Source organism: Heterodontus francisci, chromosome 17 (assembly GCF_036365525.1).
Source record: "Heterodontus francisci isolate sHetFra1 chromosome 17, sHetFra1.hap1, whole genome shotgun sequence".
Lineage (NCBI taxonomy): Eukaryota > Metazoa > Chordata > Chondrichthyes > Heterodontiformes > Heterodontidae > Heterodontus > Heterodontus francisci.
In genome coordinates, this window is record NC_090387.1 from 1,522,364 (window position 1) to 1,548,874 (window position 26,511).

Genomic DNA, 26,511 nt, shown 5'->3' on the forward strand with positions numbered 1-26,511 from the left:
GGAGTGTCTTAGGTTATAGGACGATATAGACAGGATGGTCAAATGGGCAGAAAAGTGGCAGATGGAATTTAACCCTGAAAAGTGTGAGGTGATACACTTTGGAAAGAGTAATGTGACACGGAAGTATTCAATGAATGGCCTGACACTGGGAAGTTCTGAGGAACAAAGGGACCTTGGCATGTTTGTCCATAGATCTCTGAAGGCAGAAGAGCGGGTTAATAGGGTGGTGAAAAAGGCATATGGGACATTTACCTTTATCAATCGAGGCAGAGATTACAGAAGCAAGGTGGTCATGTTGGAGTTGTACAGAACTTTGGTAAGGCCACTGCTGGAGTACTGTGTGCAATTCTGGTCGCGACATTATAGGAAGGATGTGATTGTATTGGAGGGGGTGCAGAGGCGATTCACCAGGATGTTGCCTGGGATGGAACATTTAAGCTATGAAGAGAGGTTGGATAGGCTTGGGTTGTTTTCGCTGGAGCAGAGAAGACTGAGGGGTGACCTGATCGAGGTGTACAAGATTATGAGGGGCATGGACAGGGTGGATAGGGAGCGGCTGTTCCCCTTAGTTGAAGGATCAGTTACGAGGGGACACAAGTTTAAGGTGAGGGGCAGGAGGTTTAACGGGGATTTGAGGAAGGACTTCTTTACCCAGAGGGTGGTGACGGTCTGGAATGCACTGCCTGGGAGGGTGGTAGAGGCAGGTTGCCTCACATCCTTTAAAAAGTACCTGGATGAACACTTGGCACGTCATAACATTCAAGGCTATGGGCCAAGTGCTGGCAAATGGGATTAGGTAGACAGGTTTTTTAAAAATTCTTTCATGGGATGTGGGCATTGCAGGCCAGGCCAGCATTTATTGCCCATCCCTAACTGCCCTTGATCGCCATTTCAGACGGCATGGAAGAGTCAACCACATTGCTGTGGATCTGGAGTCACATGTAGGCCAGACCAGGTAAAGACAGCAGATTTCCTTCCCGAAAGGACAGAATTGAACTAGATGGGTTTTTACAACAATCGACAATAGTTTCATGGTCATCATAAGACTCGCTTTCAATTCCAGATTTTTAAAAATCCAGTGTTAAAAAACACTGATATACCCCACACCTCTCACTGTAACACTGATATATCCCACACCCCTCACTGTAACACTGATATATCCCACACCTCTCACTGTAACACTGATACATCCCACACCCCTCACTGTAACACTGATATACCCCACACCCCTCACAGTAACAGTGATATACCCCACACCCTCACTGTAACACTGATATACCCCACACCCCTCACTGTAACACTGATATACCCCACACCCCTCACTGTAACACTGATATACTCCACACCCCTCACAGTAACACTGATATACCCCACACCCCTCACTGTAACACTGATATACTCCACACCCCTCACAGTAACACTGATATACCCCACACCCCTCACTGTAACACTGATATACTCCACACCCCTCACAGTAACACTGATATACCCCACACCCCTCACTGTAACACTGATATACCCCACACCCCTCACTGTAACACTGATATACCTCACACCCCTCACTGTAACACTGATATACCCCACACCCCTCACAGTAACAGTGATATACCTCACACCCCTCACTGAAACACTGATATACCCCACACCCCTCACTGTAACACTGATATACCCCACACCCCTCACTGTAACACTGATATACCCCACACCCCTCACAGTAACAGTGATATACCCCACACCCCTCACTGTAACAGTGATATATCCCACACGCCTCACTGTAACACTGATATACCCCACACCCCTCACTGTAACAGTGATATACCCCACACCCCTCACTGTAACACTGATATACCCCACACCCCTCACAGTAACACTGATATACCCCACACCCTCACTGGAACAGTGATATATCCCACACGCCTCACTGTAACACTGATACACCCCACACCCCTCACTGTAACACTGATATACCCCACACCCCTCACAGTAACAGTGATATACCCCACACCCCTCACTGTAACACTGATATACCCCACACCCTCACTGTAACACTGATATATCCCACACTCTCACTGGAACACTGATTTACTCCACACCCCTCACTGTAACACTGATATACTCCACACCCCTCACTGTAACACTGATATACCCCACACCCCTCACTGTAACACTGATACACCCCACACCCCTCACTGTAGCAGTGATATACCCCACACCCCTCACTGTAACACTGATATACCCCACACCCCTCACAGTAACAGTGATATACCCCACACCCCTCACTGTAACACTGATATACCCCACACCCTCACTGTAACACTGATATATCCCACACTCTCACTGTAACACTGATTTACTCCACACCCCTCACTGTAACACTGATATACTCCACACCCCTCACTGTAACACTGATATACCCCACACCCCTCACAGTAACACTGATAGACCCCACACCCCTCACTGTAACACTGATATACCCTACACCTCTCACTGTAACACTGATATACCCCACACCCCTCACTGTAACACTGATATATCCCACACCCCTCACTGTAACACTGATATACCCCACACCCTCACTGTAACACTGATATATCCCACACCCTCACTGTAACACTGATATACCCCACACCCCTCACTGTAACACTGATACACCCCACACCCTCACTGTAACACTGATATATCCCACACCCCTCACTGTAACACTGATATACCCCACACTGTAACACTGATACACCCCACACCCCTCATTGTAAATCTGATATACCCCACACCCCTCACTGTAACACTGATATACCCCACACCCCTCACAGTCTCTTTTTTCTCTTTTGGGCCTCCTTATCTCGAGAGACAATGGATACGCGCCTGGAGGTGGTCAGTGGTTTGTGAAGCAGCGCCTGGAGTGGCTATAAAGGCCAATTCTGGAGTGACAGGCTCTTCCACAGGTGCTGCAGAGAAATTTGTTTGTTGGGGCTGTTGCACAGTTGGCTCTCCCCTTGCGCCTCTGTCTTTTTTCCTGCCAACTACTAAGTCTCTTCGACTCGCCACAATTTAGCCCTGTCTTTATGGCTGCCCGCCAGCTCTGGCGAATGCTGGCAACTGACTCCCACGACTTGTGATCAATGTCACACGATTTCATGTCGCGTTTGCAGACGTCTTTATAACGGAGACATGGACGGCCGGTGGGTCTGATACCAGTGGCGAGCTCGCTGTACAATGTGTCTTTGGGGATCCTGCCATCTTCCATGCGGCTCACATGGCCAAGCCATCTCAAGCGCCGCTGACTCAGTAGTGTGTATAAGCTGGGGATGTTGGCCGCTTCAAGGACTTCTGTGTTGGAAATATAGTCCTGCCACCTGATGCCAAGTATTCTCCGAAGGCAGCGAAGATGGAATGAATTGAGACGTCGCTCTTGGCTGGCATACGTTGTCCAGGCCTCGCTGCCGTAGAGCAAGGTACTGAGGACACAGGCCTGATACACTCGGACTTTTGTGTTCCGTGTCAGTGCGCCATTTTCCCACACTCTCTTGGCCAGTCTGAACATAGCAGTGGAAGCCTTACCCATGCGCTTGTTGATTTCTGCATCTAGAGACAGGTTACTGGTGATAGTTGAGCCTAGGTAGGTGAACTCTTGAACCACTTCCAGAGCATGGTCGCCAATATTGATGGATGGAGCATTTCTGACATCCTGCCCCATGATGTTCGTTTTCTTGAGGCTGATGGTTAGGCCAAATTCATTGCAGGCAGACGCAAACCTGTCGATGAGACTCTGCAGGCATTCTTCAGTGTGAGATGTTAAAGCAGCATCGTCAGCAAAGAGGAGTTCTCTGATGAGGACTTTCCGTACTTTGGACTTCGCTCTTAGACGGGCAAGGTTGAACAACCTGCCCCCTGATCTTGTGTGGAGGAAAATTCCTTCTTCAGAGGATTTGAACGCATGTGAAAGCAGCAGTGAGAAGAAAATTCCAAAAAGTGTGGGTGCGAGAACACAGCCCTGTTTCACACCACTCAGGATAGGAAAGGGCTCTGATGAGGAGCCACCATGTTGAATTGTGCCTTTCATATTGTCATGGAATGAGGTGATGATACTTAGTAGCTTTGGTGGACATCCGATCTTTTCTAGTAGTCTGAAGAGACCACGTCTGCTGACGAGGTCAAAGGCTTTGGTGAGATCAATGAAAGCAATGTAGAGGGGCATCTGTTGTTCACGGCATTTCTCCTGTATCTGACGAAGGGAGAACAGCATGTCAATAGTCGATCTCTCTGCACGGAAGCCACACTGTGCCTCAGGGTAGACGCGCTCGGCCAGCTTCTGGAGCCTGTTCAGAGCGACTCGAGCAAAGACTTTCCCCACTATGCTGAGCAGGGAGATTCCACGGTAGTTGTTGCAGTCACCGCGGTCACCTTTGTTTTTATAGAGGGTGATGATGTTGGCATCGCGCATGTCCTGGGGTACTGCTCCCTCCTCCCAGCACAGGCATAGCAGTTCATGTAGTGCTGAGAGTATAGCAGGCTTGGCACTCTTGATTATTTCAGGGGTAATGCTGTCCTTCCCAGGGGCTTTTCCGCTGGCTAGGGAATCAATGGCATCACTGAGTTCCGATTTGGTTGGCTGTATGTCCAGCTCATCCATGACTGGTAGAGGCTGGGCTGCATTGAGGGCAGTCTCAGTGACAGCATTCTCCCTGGAGTACAGTTCTAGGTAGTGCTCAACCCAGCGGTCCATCTGTTTGCGTTGGTCAGTGATTATGTCCCCCGATTTAGATTTGAGGGGGGTGATCTTCTTGATGGTTGGCCCAAGAGCTCTCTTCATGCCATCATACATTCCTCTGATGTTTCCGGTGTCTGAGGCCAGCTGAATATGACTGCATAGGTGTTGCCAGTAGTCGTTTGCGCAACGCCTAGCTGTTCTTTGTGCAGTACTTCTGGCTGCTTTAAGTGCTGCGGATGTTAAATCGCTGGGGGCTTTCTTGTAGTTCAAAAGTGCAATGCGCTTAGCGGCTATGACAGGTTCCAGCTCTTCATTATGAGATTGAAACCAGTCTGCATTTCTCTTCGCACTTTTGCCGTAGGTGGTCAAAGCTGACTCATAGATGGCGTCTCTGATGTGGGCCCACTTGGTCTCAGCATCCCCTGTGGGAGTGTTTTGAAGGGCTGTTACAAGTGAATTTAGAAATTTTTGTAACAGCTGTGGGTGAGAAATTCTGCTCGTGTTGATGCGCGGGTGGCCCTTCTGCTTGGAATGATGCAACTTCTTTGGTCTGAGTCTAACCTTGCTGCACACCAGGGAGTGGTCGGTGTCGCAGTCCGCACTGTGGAAGCTGCGTGTGATTTGAACACTGTTTAAGGCGGCTCGCCTTGTGACAATGAGGTCTAGCTGGTGCCAACGACGTGATCTTGGGTGCCTCCATGAAACCTGGTGACAGGGTTTAGTGTGAAAGAACGAGTTGGTGATGCAGAGGTTATGATAGGTACACAACTCAAGCAGTCTCTGCCCGTTCTCATTCATCCTTCCAACGCCATAGCGCCCAAGGCAGGAGGGCCATGAGTCATGTAACACTGATATATCCCACACCCTCACTGTAACACTGATATACTCCACACTGTAACACTGATACACCCCACACACCTCACTGTAACAGTGATATACCCCACACTGTAACACTGATACACCCCACACCCCTCACTGTAACAGTGATATACCCAACACCCCTCACTGTAACACTGATATACCCCACACCCCTCACAGTAACAGTGATATACCCCACACCCCTCACTGTAACACTGATATATCCCACACTCTCACTGTAACACTGAAATACTCCACACCCCTCACTGTAACACTGATATACCCCACCCCCTCACTGTAACACTGATGTACCCTACACCTCTCACTGTAACACTGATATACCCCACACCCCTCACTGTAACACTGATATATCCCACACCCCTCACTGTAACACTCTGATATACCCCACACCCCTCACTGTAACACTCTGATATACCCCACACCCCTCCTCGTAACACGGATATACCCCACACCCCTCACTGTAACACTGATATACCCTACACCCCTCACTGTAACACTGATATACCCCACACCCTCACTGTAACACTGATATATCCCACATCCCTCACTGTAACACTGATATCCCCCACACCCCTCACTGTAACACTGATATACCCCACACCCTCACTGTAACACTGATATACCCCACACCCCTCACTGTAACACTGATATACCCCACACCCCTCACTGTAACACTGATATATCCCACACTCTCACTGTAACACTGATATATCCCACACCCCTCACTGTAACACTGATACACCCCACACCCCTCACAGTAACACTGATACACCCCACACCCCTCACAGTAACACTGATATACCCCACACTGTAACACTGATACACCCCACACCCCTCATTGTAACAGTGATATACCCCACACCCCTCACTGTAACACTGATATACCCCACACCCCTCACTGTAACACTGATATACCCCACACCCTCACTGTAACACTGATATACCCCACACCCCTCACTGTAACACTGATATACCTCACACCCCTCACAGTAACACTGATATACCCCACACCCCTCACTGTAACAATGATATATCCCACACCCTCACTGTAACACTGATATACTCCACACCCTCACTGTAACACTGATATACCCCACACCCCTCACTGTAACACTGATATACCCCACACCCCTCACTGTAACACTGATATACCCCACACCCTCACTGTAACACTGATATACTCCACACCCCTCACTGTAACACTGATATACCCCACACCCCTCACTGTAACACTGATATACCCCACACCCCTCACTGTAACACTGATATATCCCACACCCTCACTGTAACACTGATATACCCCACACCCCTCACTGTAACACTGATATACCCCACACCCCTCACTGTAACACTGATACACCCCACACCCATCACTGTAACAAATGATACACCCCACACCCCTCACAGTAACACTGATACACCCCACACCCCTCACAGTAACACTGATATACCCCACACCCTCACTGTAACAGTGATATATCCCACACCCCTCACTGTAACACTGATATACCCCACACTGTAACACTGATACACCCCACACCCCTCACTGTAACACTGATATACCCCACACCCCTCACAGTAACACTGATATATCCCACATCCCTCACTGTAACACTGATATCCCCCACACCCCTCACTGTAACACTGATATACCCCACACCCTCACTGTAACACTGATATATCCCACACCCCTCACAGTAACAGTGATATACCCCACACCCCTCACTGTAACACTGATATACCCCACACCCTCACTGTAACACTGATATATCCCACACTCTCACTGTAACACTGATTTACTCCACACCCCTCACTGTAACACTGATATACTCCACACCCCTCACTGTAACACTGATATACCCCACACCCCTCACTGTAACACTGATACACCCCACACCCCTCACTGTAACAGTGATATACCCCACACCCCTCACTGTAACACTGATATACCCCACACCCCTCACAGTAACAGTGATATACCCCACACCCCTCACTGTAACACTGATATACCCCACACCCTCACTGTAACACTGATATATCCCACACTCTCACTGTAACACTGATTTACTCCACACCCCTCACTGTAACACTGATATACCCTACACCTCTCACTGTAACACTGATATACCCCACACCCCTCACTGTAACACTGATATATCCCACACCCCTCACAGTAACACTGATATACCCCACACCCCTCACTGTAACACTGATATACCCCACACCCCTCACTGTAACACTGATATACCCCACACCCCTCACTGTAACACTGATATATCCCACACCCCTCACTGTAACACTGATATACCCCACACCCTCACTGTAACACTGATATGTCCCACACCCTCACTGTAAGACTGATATATCCCACACCCCTCACTGTAACACTGATACACCCCACACCCCTCACAGTAACACTGATACACCCCACACCCCTCACAGTAACACTGATATACCCCACACCTCTCACTGTAACACTGATATACCCCACACCCCTCACTGTAACACTGATATACCCTACACCTCTCACTGTAACACTGATATACCCCACACCCCTCACTGTAACACTGATATATCCCACACCCCTCACTGTAACACTCTGATATACCCCACACCCTTCACTGTAACACTCTGATATACCCCACACCCCTCCTCGTAACACTGATATACCCCACACCCCTCACTGTAACACTGATATACCCCACACCCCTCACAGTAACACTGATATACCCCACACCCTCACTGTAACACTGATATATCCCACATCCCTCACTGTAACACTGATATCCCCCACACCCTCACTGTAACACTGATATACCCCACACCCCTCACTGTAACACTGATATACCCCACACCCCTCACTGTAACACTGATATATCCCACACTCTCACTGTAACACTGATATATCCCACACCCCTCACTGTAACACTGATATCCCCCACACCCTCACTGTAACACTGATATATCCCACACCCCTCACTGTAACACTGATACACCCCACACCCTCACAGTAACACTGATACACCCCACACCCCTCACAGTAACACTGATATACCCCACACCTCTCACTGTAACACTGATATACCCCACACCCCTCACTGTAACACTGATACATCCCACACCCCTCACTGTAACACTGATATACCCCACACCCCTCACAGTAACAGTGATATACCCCACACCCTCACTGTAACATTGATACACCTCACACCCCTCACTGTAACACTGATATACCCCACACCCCTCACTGTAACACTGATATACTCCACACCCCTCACAGTAACAGTGATATACCTCACACCCCTCACTGTAACAATGATATACCCCACACCCCTCACTGTAACAATGATATACTCCACACCCTCACTGTAACACTGATACACCCCACACCCTCACTGGAACACTGATACACCCCACACCCCTCACTGTAACAATGATATATCCCACACCCCTCACTGTAACACTGATATACTCCACACCTCTCACAGTAACAGTGATATACCCCACACCCCTCACTGTAACACTGATATACCCCACACCGCTCACAGTAACACTAATATACCCCACACTGTAACAATGATATATCCCACACCCTCACTGTAACACTGATATACCCCACACCCCTCACTGCAACACTGATACACCTCACACCCCTCACTGCAACACTGATACACCTCACACTCCTCACAGTAACACTGATATACCCCACACCCCTCACTGTAACAATGATATATCCCACACCCTCACTGTAACACTGATATACTCCACACCCCTCACTGTAACACTGATATACCCCACACCCCTCACTGTAACACTGATATACCCCACACCTCTCACTGTAACACTGATATATCCCACACCCTCACTGTAACACTGATATACCCCACACCCCTCACTGTAACACTGATATACCCCACACCCTCACTGTAACACTAATGCACCCCACACCCCTCACTGTAACACTGATACACCCCACACCCCTCACAGTAACACTGATATACCCCACACCCCTCACTGTAACACTGATATATCCCACACCCTCACTGTAACACTGATATACCCCACACCCCTCACTGTAACACTGATATACCCCACACCCTCACTGTAACACTGATATACTCCACACCCCTCACTGTAACACTGATATACCCCACACCCCTCACTGTAACACTGATATACCCCACACCCCTCACTGTAACACTGATATATCCCACACTCTCACTGTAACACTGATATATCCCACACCCCTCACTGTAACACTGATACACCCCACACCCCTCACTGTAACACTGATATACCCCACACTGTAACACTGATACACCCCACACCCCTCATTGTAACAGTGATATACCCCACACCCCTCACTGTAACACTGATATACCCCACACCCCTCACTGCAACACTGATATACCCCACACCCTCACTGTAACACTGATATACCCCACACCCCTCACTGTAACACTGATATACCTCACACCCCTCACAGTAACACTGATATACCCCACACCCCTCACTGTAACAATGATATATCCCACACCCTCACTGTAACACTGATATACCCCACACCCCTCACTGTAACAGTGATATACCCTACACCCCTCACTGTAACACTGATATATCCCACACTCTCACTGTAACACTGATATATCCCACACCCCTCACTGTAACACTCTGATATACCCCACACCCCTCCTCGTAACACTGATATACCCCACAACCCTCACTGTAACACTGATATACCCCACACCCCTCACTGTAACAAATGATACACCCCACACCCCTCACAGTAACACTGATACACCCCACACCCCTCACAGTAACACTGATATACCCCAAACCCCTCACAGTAACACTGATATACCCCACACCCTCACTGTAAGACTGATATACTCCACACCCCTCACTGTAACACTGATATACCCCACACCCCTCACTGTAACACTGATATACCCCACACCCCTCACTGTAACACTGATATATCCCACACTCTCACTGTAACACTGATATATCCCACACCCCTCACTGTAACACTGATACACCCCACACCCCTCACAGTAACACTGATACACCCCACACCCCTCACAGTAACACTGATATACCCCACACTGTAACACTGATACACCCCACACCCCTCATTGTAACAGTGATATACCCCACACCCCTCACTGTAACACTGATATACCCCACACCCCTCACTGTAACACTGATATACCCCACACCCTCACTGTAACACTGATATACCCCACACCCCTCACTGTAACACTGATATACCTCACACCCCTCACAGTAACACTGATATACCCCACACCCCTCACTGTAACAATGATATATCCCACACCCTCACTGTAACACTGATATACTCCACACCCTCACTGTAACACTGATATACCCCACACCCCTCACTGTAACACTGATATACCCCACACCCCTCACTGTAACACTGATATACCCCACACCCCTCACTGTAACACTGATATACCCCACACCCCTCACTGTAACACTGATATATCCCACACCCCTCACTGTAACACTGATATACCCCACACCCCTCACTGTAACACTGATATACCCCAAACCCCTCACTGTAACACTGATACACCCCACACCCATCACTGTAACAAATGATACACCCCACACCCCTCACAGTAACACTGATACACCCCACACCCCTCACAGTAACACTGATATACCCCACACCCTCACTGTAACAGTGATATATCCCACACCCCTCACTGTAACACTGATATACCCCACACTGTAACACTGATACACCCCACACCCCTCATTGTAACAGTGATATACCCCACACCCCTCACTGTAACACTGATATACCCCACACCCCTCACAGTAACACTGATATATCCCACATCCCTCACTGTAACACTGATATCCCCCACACCCCTCACTGTAACACTGATATACCCCACACCCTCACCGTAACACTGATATACCCCACACCCCTCACTGTAACACTGATACACCCCACACCCCTCACTGTAACACTGATATACCCCACACCCCTCACTGTAACACTGATATACCCCACACCCCTCACAGTAACACTGATATACCCCACACCATCACTGTAACAGTGATATATCCCACACGCCTCACTGTAACACTGATATACCCCACACCCCTCACTGTAACAGTGATATACCCCACACCCCTCACTGTAACACTGATATACCCCACACCCCTCACAGTAACACTGATATACCCCACACCCTCACTGTAACAGTGATATATCCCACACGCCTCACTGTAACACTGATACACCCCACACCCCTCACTGTAACACTGATATACCCCACAACCCTCACAGTAACAGTGATATACCCCACACCCCTCACTGTAACACTGATATACCCCACACCCTCACTGTAACACTGATATATCCCACACTCTCACTGTAACACTGATTTACTCCACACCCCTCACTGTAACACTGATATACTCCACACGCCTCACTGTAACACTGATATACCCCACACCCCTCACTGTAACACTGATACACCCCACACCCCTCACTGTAACAGTGATATACCCCACACCCCTCACTGTAACACTGATATACCCCACACCCCTCACAGTAACAGTGATATATCCCACACTCTCACTGTAACACTGATTTACTCCACACCCCTCACTGTAACACTGATATACTCCACACCCCTCACTGTAACACTGATATACCCCACACTTCTCACTGTAACACTGATATACCCCACACCCCTCACAGTAACACTGATATACCCCACACCCCTCACTGTAACACTGATATACCCTACACCTCTCACTGTAACACTGATATACCCCACACCCCTCACTGTAACACTGATATATCCCACACCCCTCACTGTAACACTGATACACCCCACACCCTCACTGTAACACTGATATATCCCACACCCCTCACTGTAACACTGATATACCCCACACTGTAACACTGATACACCCCACACCCCTCATTGTAAATCTGATATACCCCACACCCCTCACTGTAACACTGATATACCCCACACCCCTCACAGTAACACTGATATATCCCACACCCTCACTGTAACACTGATATACTCCACACTGTAACACTGATACACCCCACACCCCTCACTGTAACAGTGATATACCCCACACTGTAACACTGATACACCCCACACCCCTCACTGTAACAGTGATATACCCCACACCCCTCACTGTAACACTGATATACCCCACACCCCTCACAGTAACAGTGATATACCCCACACCCCTCACTGTAACACTGATATATCCCACACTCTCACTGTAACACTGATATACTCCACACCCCTCACTGTAACACTGATATACCCCACCCCCTCACTGTAACACTGATATACCCCACACCCCTCACTGTAACACTGATATACCCCACACCCCTCACAGTAACACTGATATACCCCACACCCCTCACTGTAACACTGATATACCCTACACCTCTCACTGTAACACTGATATACCCCACACCCCTCACTGTAACACTGATATATCCCACACCCCTCACTGTAACACTCTGATATACCCCACACCCCTCACTGTAACACTCTGATATACCCCACACCCCTCCTCGTAACACTGATATACCCCACACCCCTCACTGTAACACTGATATACCCCACACCCCTCACTGTAACACTGATATACCCCACACCCTCACTGTAACACTGATATACCCCACACCCTCACTGTAACACTGATATACCCCACACCCTCACTGTAACACTGATATATCCCACATCCCTCACTGTGACACTGATATCCCCCACACCCCTCACTGTAACACTGATATACCCCACACCCTCACTGTAACACTGATATACCCCACACCCCTCACTGTAACACTGATATACCCCACACCCCTCACTGTAACACTGATATACCCCACACCCCTCACAGTAACACTGATATCCCCCACACCCCTCACTGTAACACTGATATACCCCACACCCTCACTGTAACACTGATATACCCCACACCCCTCACTGTAACACTGATATACCCCACACCCCTCACTGTAACACTGATATATCCCACACCCTCACTGTAACACTGATATACCCCACACCCCTCACTGTAACACTGATATACCCCACACCCCTCACTGTAACACTGATATACCCCACACCCCTCACTGTAACACTGATATACCCCACACCCCTCACTGTAACACTGATATACCCCACACCCCTCACTGTAACACTGATATACCCCACACCCCTCACTGTAACACTGATATACCCCACACCTCTCACTGTAACACTGATATACCCCACACCCCTCACTGTAACACTGATATAGTCTTCTCTGACTGTGACAGAGTTTAATTTTAAACACACCGTGTTTTTAGCTCCCCCTTGGTGAATCCTTGTTCACTGCTTTCCAATTATAAGGCAAAGAAACCAGCACAAACAGGCTTTCTTCGGTTTAAAGAAGAAAAGTGAAAATTAAACTTAAACTCTCATTCGGTTAACGCCTACGGATACATGCCATGCTCCAAGCGAGCGTGCATACGTGATATACACATTTAATAGAGACAGAAAAGGGAAGAAAAATAAAGTGGAAAGGTTTGAGACAATATCTGCAGAATTGTTACGGTTCTTCAATCTCAATGTAAAGTCCTTGATTGTAGGTCGGTCTTGTTTTTCGTTGGGACCCAGTATTCTTCTTAAACCTTGCTTGCTGTAGCAGACTTTTCTCTCTTGGGGTTCATGTGTCTTCAGTGGATTCAGAGGCTTGTGAGAAAGAGATGGGAGCAGACAGGAGAGAGATCTTCTCAGTCCAGGAGCAAACAGACTTCCTGCCCAAACTGTTTGTACAAATTCAAAAAACTCAGGTTGCCCAGCAGGTTAGTCATGTGACTAGCTGGTTTGACCATGTCCGTTTGTGTATTCGGCCATCTTAGCAGTCAACCTGGAATGCGACTTCCACAGCCTTCAACATCTGGTGATCAAAAGTCCATTGTGGGTTGAATATTGGGGAATGGCTGCTTTGTCCTTCCAAACACTGTCTGTTAATATGCAAATATCTTTTCCAGCCACGGCTGATCTGTTTAGCAAGTCCTTTTTTCACTCCAGTAACAGTTTAAAATTAATGTTCATGACTAAATTAATGTGCCTCCTTCTTGGCAGGTGGAGGCCTAGCATGACACACTGATATACCCCACACCCCTCACTGTAACACTCGAATGTACCCCACATTCCTCACTGTAACACTGATATACCTCATACCCCAAACTGTAACACTGATATACCCCACACCCCTCACTGTAACACTCGAATGTACCCCACATTCCTCACTGTAACACTGATATACCTCATACCCCAAACTGTAACACTGAGATACCTCAAACGCTTCACTGTTACACTGTCTGATACATGCTGATCCATGACAAATGACACTCTGTTTGTCTCCTGAGCTAATACTGTTACCCAATATCAGAGTATTATTTCTGTGCTCAAGTGGGAGGGTTAAATTGTGATAGCTTTCTGTGGTACCTGTCTTGAACCAGCCATCTGATGTAAATGATTTATTTGTTTCTTTTGTTCTGTTCCAATATTCTTGAAATACTGAATGTCCTTTAACCAGCAGCTCTCCTTCCTTGCCTTCCATTCCAGGTCTCACCTATCAACACAAAACAGTGTCACCTCAAAAATCACAATGATTCAGTGCCACTCAGACGGTTATAGAGTAACAGATGAGTAAAAGCTGACAGTCAATCACAATAGTGTGTTGCATGGATTTTGAGTGACTTAATGTCATTGCTGAAGAGGAACACTGAACTGCATGAGAGACATGTCCATCCTAACAGCAATCTGACTTTATATACCAACTTTAACACAGCAAAATGTCCCAAGGAACTTCAGGGGAGCGTTATCAAACAACATTTGTCACCAATTCACTTAAGGAGCTCCTGGAAAGGTAACCAAAACCTTATTCAAAGAGGTAGGTTTTAAAGAGGGTCTTAAAGGAGGAAAGCAAGGAAGAGAGGCAGAACGGTTTAGGGAGGAAATTCCAGAGCTTAGGACCTCGGCAGCTGAAGGCACAGCCGCTGATGGAGGACTGATTAAAATCAGGAATACACAAGAGACGAGAATTGGAGAAATGCAGAGATTTTGCAGGGTTCTGGGGCAGCAGGTTACAGAGGGATGGAGGGGAAAGGCCATGGAGGGATTACCAGACCTGGAGTCAATGTAGGTCAAGACTCCTGGCTGGTGATAAAATAATTCACATAATTAATACAGACATAGATAGAGAAAGGAATTAAATAAAGCAAACAGATACTGTATTCAGGCACTAATTTTCTCCCCTTACATTGCAGTGTTTGTTTATGGAAGATGGTTGAATAAAGGGATCTCCAGCTCCCCACAGGAACTCTCCCGCTTACAACCTTTAACTGTAATCATATCTCAAAATTACAGATTTGTGAAACTCTTCAAATCACTGTGCTCGCACCAACCCCCGCTCCACATTCACACTGCTGCTGGGGTCACCTCTGCAACTACGCTCTGATATACGGGCACGGATTATACTTTGATCTGGGCTCAGAATGAATCTGAAACTGTTCCGAAGTGAAGCAGGTGTTTCGAACCACAGTCATTTCAGTCAACAGAAAACATCTCAGAGCTAAATTAAAGAGGGACGGCTGAATTTTGATGTGATGAACGCAGTGCATCAGCTGGAATGTTTAGCTCTCAAAGTAGGAAATAATTTGCAGCACATTTTAATACAGTCACACTGTGGGCCTTTTAACAGCTCACTGCTACAGGTACAGATGGTGCAGAATTAAAGACACTTACCACAAGACCATTTTAGGAACTTATCTGCATAAAATATGTACAACTTTGAAGTCATGTCTACACAGACACACTCCTCCCCCCACAGACCCTGCACAGACACTCTCCTCCCTACAGACCCTGTACACAGACACACTACTCCCTACAGACCCTGGACAGACACATTCCTCCCTACAGACCCTGGACAGACACATTCCTCCCTACAGACCCTGGACAGACACTCTCCTCCCTACAGACCCTGTACACAGACACACTACTCCCGACAGACCCTGGACAGACACACTCCTCCCTACAGACCCTGGACAGACACACTCCTCCCGAATGACCCTGTACAGACAATCTCCTCCCGATAGACCCTGTACACAGACACACTCCTCCCGACAGACCCTGTACACAGACACACTCCTCCCTACAGACCCTGTACAGACACACTCCTCCCTACAGACCCTGTACAGACACACTCCTCCCTACAGACCCTGTACAGACACACTCCTCCCTACAGACCCTGAATAGACACTCTTCCCCCCTACAGACCCTGTACACAGACACACTCCTCCCTACAGATCCTGTACAGACACACTCCTCCCTACAGACCCTGCACACAGACACATTCCTCCCGACAGACCGTGGACAGACACATTCCTCTCCACAGACCCAGTACAGACACATTCCTCTCTACAGACCCTGTACAGACACACTCCTCCCTACAGACCCTGTACACAGACACACTCCTCCCTACAGACCCTGTACACAGACACACTCCTCCCTACAGACCCTGTACACAGACACACCTCCCTACAGACCCTGCACAGACACACTCCTCCCTACAGACCCTGCACACAGACACACTCCTCCCTACAGACCCTGTACACAGACACACTCCTCCCTACAGACGCTGTACACAGACACACTCCTCCCTACAGACCCTGGACAGACACACTCCTCCCTACAGACACTGTACAGACACACTCCTCCCTACAGACCCTGGACAGACACACTCCTCCCTACAGACCCTGTACAGACACATTCCTCTCCACAGACCCAGTACAGACACATTCCTCTCTACAGACCCTGTACACAGACACACTCCTCCCTACAGACCCTGTACACAGACACACTCCTCCCTACAGACCCTGTACACAGACACACTCCTCCCTACAGACCCTGTACACAGACACTCCTCCCTACAGACCCTGCACAGACACACTCCTCCCTACAGACCCTGCACACAGACACACTCCTCCCTACAGACCCTGTACACAGACACACTCCTCCCTACAGACGCTGTACACAGACAAACTCCTCCCTACAGACCCTGGACAGACACACTCCTCCCTACAGACCCTGGACAGACACACTCCTCCCTACAGACCCTGTACACAGACACACTCCTCCCTACAGACCCTGTACAGAAACATTCCTCCCTACAGACCCTGTACAGAAACACTCCTCCCTACAGACGCTGTACAGACACACTCCTCCCTACAGACCCTGAACAGACACACTCCTCCCTGCAGACCCTGAACAGATACACTCCTCCCTGCAGACCCTGAACAGACACACTCCTCCCTACAGACGCTGTACAGACACACTCCTCCCTGCAGACCCTGAACAGATACACTCCTCCCTGCAGACCCTGAACAGACACACTCCACCCTGCAGACCCTGAACAGACACACTCCACCCTGCAGACCCTGAACAGACACACTCCACCCTGCAGACCCTGAACAGACACACTCCTCCCTGCAGACCCTGAACAGACACACTCCTCCCTACAGACCCTGGACAGACACACTCCACCCTGCAGACCCTGAACAGACACACTCCTCCCTGCAGACCCTGAACAGACACACTCCTCCCTACAGACCCTGGACAGACACACTCCTCCCTGCAGACCCTGAACAGACACACTCCACCCTGCAGACCCTGAACAGACACACTCCACCCTGCAGACCCTGAACAGACACACTCCTCCCTGCAGAACCTGAACAGACACACTCCTCCCTACAGACCCGTACAGACACACTCCTCCCGACAGACCCTGTACACAGACACACTCCTCCCTACAGACCCTGTACAGACACACTCCTCCCTACAGACCCTGTACACAGACACACACCTCCCTACAGACCCTGTACAGACACACTCCTCCCTACAGACCCTGTACACAGACACACTCCTCCCTACAGACCCTGGACAGACACACTCCTCCCTACAGACCCTGTACAGACACACTCCTCCCTACAGACCCTGTACACAGACACTCCTCCCTACAGACCCTGTACAGACACACTCCTCCCTACAGACCCTGTACACAGACACTCCTCCCTACAGACCCTGTACAGACACACTCCTCCCTACAGATCCTGTACAGACACTCACCCCCCGACAGACCCTGTACAGACACACTCCTCCCGACAGACCCTGTACAGACACTCTCCCCCCCTACAGACCCTGAACAGATACACTCCTCCCTACAGACCCTGAACAGATACACTCCTCCCTACAGACCCTGTCCAGACACACTCCTCCCTACAGACCCTGAACAGACACACTCCCCACTCCAGACCCAGTACAGACACACTCCTCCCTACAGACCCTGTCCAGACACACTCCTCCCTACAGACCCTGAACAGACACACTCCTCCCTACAGACCCTGTACACAGACACACTCCTCCCTACAGACCCTGAACAGACACACTCCTCCCTACAGACCCTGAACAGACACACTCCTACCTGCAGACCCTGTACAGACACACTCCTCCCTACAGACCCTGTCCAGACACACTCCTCCCTACAGACCCTGAACAGACACACTCCTCCCTACAGACCCTGAACAGACACACTCCTACCTGCAGAACCTGAACAGACACACTCCACCCTGCAGACCCTGAACAGACACACTCCTCCCTGCAGAACCTGAACAGACACACTCCTCCCTACAGACCCTGCACAGACACACTCCTCCCTACAGACCCTGTACAGACACAATCCTCCCTACAGACCCTGGACAGACACATTCCTCTCTACAGACCCAGTACAGACACATTCCTCTCTACAGACCCTGTACACAGACACACTCCTCCCTGCAGACCCTGCACACAGACACACTCCTCCCTACAGACCCTGTACACAGACACACTCATACCTACAGACCCTGTACACAGACACACTCCTCCCTACAGACCCTGCACACAGACACACTCCTCCCTACAGACCCTGCACACAGACACACTCCTCCCTACAGACCCTGTACACAGACACACTCCTCCCTACAGACCCTGTACACAGACACACTCATACCTACAGACCCTGTACACAGACACACTCCTCCCTCCAGACCCTGTACACAGACACACTCATACCGACAGACCCTGTACACAGACACACTCCTCCCTACAGACCCTGTACAGACACACTCCTCCCTACAGACCCTGTACACAGATACACTCCTCCCTACAGACACTGTACAGACACACTCCTCCCTACAGACCCTGTACACAGACACACTCCTCCCTACAGACCCTGTGCAGACACATTCCCCCCGACAGACCCTGTACACAGACACACTCCTCCCTACAGACCCTGTACACAGACACACTCCTCCCTACAGACCCTGTGCAGACACACTCCCCCCGACAGACCCTGTACACAGACACACTCCTCCCTACAGACCCTGGACAGAAAAATTCCTCCCTACAGACCCTGTACAGACACACTCCTCCCTCCAGACCCTGTCCAGACACACGCCTCCCTACAGACCCTGAACACAGACACACTCCCCCCTCCAGACCCTGTACACAGACACACTACTCCCTGCAGACCTTGTACAGACACTCTCCCCCCCTACAGACCCTGTACACAGACACACTCCTCCCTACAGACCCTGTACACACACACCCCTCCCGACAGACCCTGTACAGACACACTCCTCCCTACAGACTCTGTACAGATACACTCCTCCCCACTGACCCTGTACAGACACACTCCTCCCTACAGACCCTGTACACAGACACACTCCTCCCTACAGACTCTGTACAGATACACTCCTCCCCACTGACCCTGTACAGACACACTCCTCCCTACAGACCCTGTACACAGACACACGCCTCCCTCCAGATCCTGTACACAGACACACTCCCCCCTACAGACACTGTACACAGACACACTCCTCCCGACAGACCCTGTCCAGACACACTCCTCCCTACAGACCCTGTCCAGACACACTGCTCCCTGCAGACCCTGAACAGACACACTCCACCCTGCAGACCCTGAACAGACACACTCCACCCTGCAGACCCTGAACAGACACACTCCTCCCTGCAGAACCTGAACAGACACACTCCTCCCTACAGACCCTGGACAGACACACTCCTCCCTACAGACCCTGTACAGACACAATCCTCCCTACAGACCCTGGACAGACACATTCCTCTCTACAGACCCAGTACAGACACATTCCTCTCTACAGACCCTGTACACAGACACACTCCTCCCTACAGACCCTGTACAGACACACTCCTCCCTACAGACCCTGTACACAGACACACTCATACCTACAGACCCTGTACACAGATACACTCCTCCCTACAGACCCTGTACAGACACACTCCTCCCTACAGACCCTGTACACAGACACACTCCTCCCTACAGACCCTGTGCAGACACACTCCCCCCGACAGACCCTGTACACAGACACACTCCTTCCGACAGACCCTGTACACAGACACACTCCTCCCTACAGACCCTGTGCAGACACACTCCCCCCGACAGACCCTGTACACAGACACACTCCTCCCTACAGACCCTGGACAGAAAAATTCCTCCCTACAGACCCTGTACAGACACACTCCCCACTCCAGACCCTGTACAGACACACTCCTCCCTCCAGGCCCTGTCCAGACACACTCCTCCCTACAGACCCTGAACACAGACACACTCCCCCCTCCAGACCCTGTACACAGACACACTACTCCCTGCAGACCCTGTACAGACACTCTCCCCCCCTACAGACCCTGTACACAGACACACTCCTCCCTACAGACCCTGTACACACACACCCCTCCCGACAGACCCTGTACAGACACTCTCCCCCATACAGACCCTGTACACAGACACACTCCTCCCTACAGACTCTGTACAGATACACTCCTCCCCACTGACCCTGTACAGACACACTCCTCCCTACAGACCCTGTACACAGACACACGCCTCCCTCCAGATCCTGTACACAGACACACTCCCCCCTACAGACCCTGTACACAGACACACTCCCCCCGACAGACACTGTACACAGACACACTCCCCCCGACAGACCCTGTACAGACACACTCCTCCCTACAGACCCTGTACAGACACACTCCTCCCTACAGACCCTGTACAGACACACTCCTCCCTACAGACCCTGTACAGATACACTCCTCCCTACAGACCCTGTACACAGACACACTCCTCCCTACAGACCCTGTACACAGACACACTCCTCCCTACAGACCCTGTACACAGACACACTCCTCCCTACAGACTCTGGACACAGACACACTCCTCCCTACAGACCCTGTACAGACACACTCCTCCCTACAGACCCTGTACAGACACACTCCTCCCTACAGACCCTGGACACAGACACAATCCTCCCGACAGACCCTGGACACAGACACACTCCTCCCAACAGGCCCTGTACAGACACACTCCTCCCTACAGACCCTGTACAGGCACACTCCTCCCGACAGACCCTGTACAGACACACTCCTCCCGACAGACCCTGTACAGACACTCTCCCCCCCTATAGACCCTGGACAGACACACTCCTCCCTACAGACCCTGTACAGACACACTCCTCTCTACAGACCCTCTACAGACACATTCCTCCCTACAGACCCTGTGCACAGACACACGCCTCCCTACACACCCTGCACAGACAAACTCCCCCCTACAGACCCTGTACAGACACTCTACTCCCGATAGACCCTGTACACAGACACACTCCTCCCTACAGACCCTGTACAGACACACTCCTCCCTACAGACCATGTACAGACACACTCCTCCCTACAGACCCTGTACAGACACACTCCTCCCTACAGACCCTGTACAGACACACTCCTCCCTACAGACCCAGTACAGACACTCTCCTCCCGATAGACCCTGTACACAGACACACTCCTCCCTACAGACCCTGCACAGACACGCTCCTCCCTACAGACCATGTACAGACACACTCCTCCCTACAGACCCTGGACAGACACATTCCTCCCTACAGACCCTGTACACAGACTCACTCCCCCCTACAGACCGTGTACACAGACACACTCCTCCCTACAGACCCTGTACAGACACACTCCTCCCTACAGACCCTGTACAGACACACTTCCCCCTACAGACCCTGTACAGACACACTCCTCCCTACAGACCCTGTACAAAGACACACTCCTCCCTACAGACCCTGTACAGACACACTGCTCCCTACAGACCCTGTACAGACACACTGCTCCCTACAGAACCTGTACAAACACACTCCCCCCCTACAGATCCTGTACAGACACACTCCTCCCTACAGGCCCTGTACACAGACACACTCCTACCTACAGATCCTGTACAGACACACTCCCCCCGATAGACCCTGGACAGACACATTCCTCCCTACAGACCCAGTACACAGACTCACTCCCCCCTACAGACCGTGTACAGAGACACACTCCTCCCTACAGACCCTGTACACACACACTCCTCCCTACAGACCCTGTACACAGACACACTCCTCCCTACAGACACTGTACACAGACACACTCCTCCCTACAGACCCTGTACAGACACACTCCTCCCTACAGACCCTGTACAGAGACACACTCACCCCCTACAGATCCTGTACAGACACACTCCTCCCTACAGACCCTGTACACAGACACACCCCTCCCTACAGATCCTGAACAGACACACTCCCCCCGACAGACCCTGGACAGACACATTCCTCCCTAAAGACTCTGTACACAGACTCACTCCCCCGACAGACCGTGTACACAGACACACTCCTCCCTACAGACCCTGTACATACACACTCCTCCCGACAGACCCTGTACACAGACACACTCCTCCCTACAGACCCTGTACAGACACACTCCTCCCTACAGACCCTGTACAGACACACTTCCCCCTACAGACCCTGTACAGACACACTCCTCCCTACAGACCCTGTACACAGACACACTCCTCCCTACAGACCCTGTACACACACTCTTCCCTACAGACCCTGTACACAGACTCTTCCCTACAGGCCCTGTATACAGACACACTCCTCCCTACAGACCCAGTACACAGACACACTCCTCCCTACAGACCCTGTATACAGACACACTCCTCCCTACAGACCCTGTACACAGACACACTCCTCCCTGCAGACCCTGTACACAGACACACTCCTCCCTACAGACCCTGTACACACACTCTTCCCTACAGACCCTGTACACACACTCTTCCCTACAGACCCTGTACACACACTCATCCCTACAGACCCTGTACACACACTCCTCCCTACAGACCCTGCACACAGACACACTCCTCCCAACAGGCACTGTACACAGACACACTCCTCCCTACAGACCCTGTACAGACACACTCCTCCCTACAGACCCTGTACAGACACACTCGTCCCTACAGACCCTGTACAGACACACTCCTCCCTACAGACCCTGTACACAGACACACTCCTCCCTCCAGACCCTGTACAGACACATTCCTCCCTACAGGCACTGCACACAGACACACTCCTCCCAACAGACCCTGTACAGACACACTCCTCCCTACAGGCACTGCACAGACACACTCCTCCCTACAGACCCTGTACACAGACACACTCCTCCCTACAGACCCTGTACAGACACATTCCTCCCTACAGGCACTGCACACAGCCACACTCCTCCCTACAGACCCTGGACAGACACACTCCTCCCTACAGACACTGTACAGACACACTCCTCCCTACAGACCCTGTACAGACACACTCCTCCCTACAGACCCTGTACAGACACACTCCTCCCTACAGACCCTGAACAGACACTCTTCCCCCCCACAGACCCTGTACACAGACACACTCCTCCCTACAGATCCTGTACAGACACACTCCTCCCTACAGACCCTGTACACAGACACATTCCTCCCTACAGACCGTGGACAGACACATTCCTCTCCACAGACCCAGTACAGACACATTCCTCTCTACAGACCCTGTACAGACACACTCCTCCCTACAGACCCTGTACACAGACACACTCCTCCCTACAGACCCTGTACACAGACACACTCCTCCCTACAGACCCTGTACACAGACACTCCTCCCTACAGACCCTGCACAGACACACTCCTCCCTACAGACCCTGCACACAGACACACTCCTCCCTACAGACCCTGTACACAGACACACTCCTCCCTACAGACGCTGTACACAGACAAACTCCTCCCTACAGACCCTGGACAGACACACTCCTCCCTACAGACCCTGGACAGACACACTCCTCCCTACAGACCCTGTACACAGACACACTCCTCCCTACAGACCCTGTACAGAAACATTCCTCCCTACAGACCCTGTACAGAAACACTCCTCCCTACAGACGCTGTACAGACACACTCCTCCCTACAGACCCTGAACAGACACACTCCTCCCTGCAGACCCTGAACAGATACACTCCTCCCTGCAGACCCTGAACAGATACACTCCTCCCTGCAGACCCTGAACAGACACACACCACCCTGCAGACCCTGAACAGACACACTCCACCCTGCAGACCCTGAACAGACACACTCCACCCTGCAGACCCTGAACAGACACACTCCTCCCTGCAGACCCTGAACAGACACACTCCTCCCTACAGACCCTGGACAGACACACTCCACCCTGCAGACCCTGAACAGACACACTCCTCCCTGCAGAACCTGAACAGACACACTCCTCCCTGCAGACCCTGAACAGACACACTCCTCCCTACAGACCCTGGACAGACACACTCCTCCCTGCAGACCCTGAACAGACACACTCCACCCTGCAGACCCTGAACAGACACACTCCACCCTGCAGACCCTGAACAGACACACTCCTCCCTGCAGAACCTGAACAGACACACTCCTCCCTACAGACCCGTACAGACACACTCCTCCCGACAGACCCTGTACACAGACACACTCCTCCCTACAGACCCTGTACAGACACACTCCTCCCTACAGACCCTGTACAGACACACTCCTCCCTACAGACCCTGTACACAGACACACACCTCCCTACAGACCCTGTACAGACACACTCCTCCCTAAAGACCCTGTACACAGACACACTCCTCCCTACAGACCCTGGACAGACACACTCCTCCCTACAGACCCTGTACAGACACACTCCTCCCTACAGACCCTGTACACAGACACTCCTCCCTACAGACCCTGTACAGACACACTCCTCCCTACAGACCCTGTACACAGACACTCCTCCCTACAGACCCTGTACAGACACACTCCTCCCTACAGATCCTGTACAGACACTCACCCCCCGACAGACCCTGTACAGACACACTCCTCCCGACAGACCCTGTACAGACACACTCCTCCCTACAGACCCTGAACAGATACACTCCTCCCTACAGACCCTGAACAGATACACTCCTCCCTACAGACCCTGTCCAGACACACTCCTCCCTACAGACCCTGAACAGACACACTCCCCACTCCAGACCCAGTACAGACACACTCCTCCCTACAGACCCTGTCCAGACACACTCCTCCCTACAGACCCTGAACAGACACACTCCTACCTGCAGAACCTGAACAGACACACTCCTCCCTGCAGACCCTGTACAGACACACTCCTCCCTACAGACCCTGTCCAGACACACTCCTCCCTACAGACCCTGAACAGACACACTCCTACCTGCAGAACCTGAACAGACACACTCCACCCTGCAGACCCTGAACAGACACACTCCTCCCTGCAGAACCTGAACAGACACACTCCTCCCTACAGACCCTGTACAGACACACTCCTCCCTACAGACCCTGTACAGATACAATCCTCCCTACAGACCCTGGACAGACACATTCCTCTCTACAGACCCAGTACAGACACAT

At 50.7% G+C, this 26,511-nt stretch overlaps 1 protein-coding gene across 4 annotated transcripts in view; it reads right to left on the bottom strand.

Moving 5' to 3' along the window:
- Positions 1-26,511, bottom strand: part of acsf3 (acyl-CoA synthetase family member 3) — a 197,530-nt gene that overhangs the window by 68,142 nt on the left and 102,877 nt on the right. For all 4 annotated transcript variants that reach the window (XR_010976640.1, XM_068048961.1, XM_068048960.1 and 1 more), the window contains one exon: positions 15,103-15,229. Coding sequence is in view for 3 of the 4 variants with exons in the window: in XM_068048961.1 (XP_067905062.1) it covers positions 15,103-15,229 (127 nt within the window). In the remaining variant the exon portion in view is untranslated. The remainder of the gene's footprint in view (positions 1-15,102; positions 15,230-26,511) is intronic.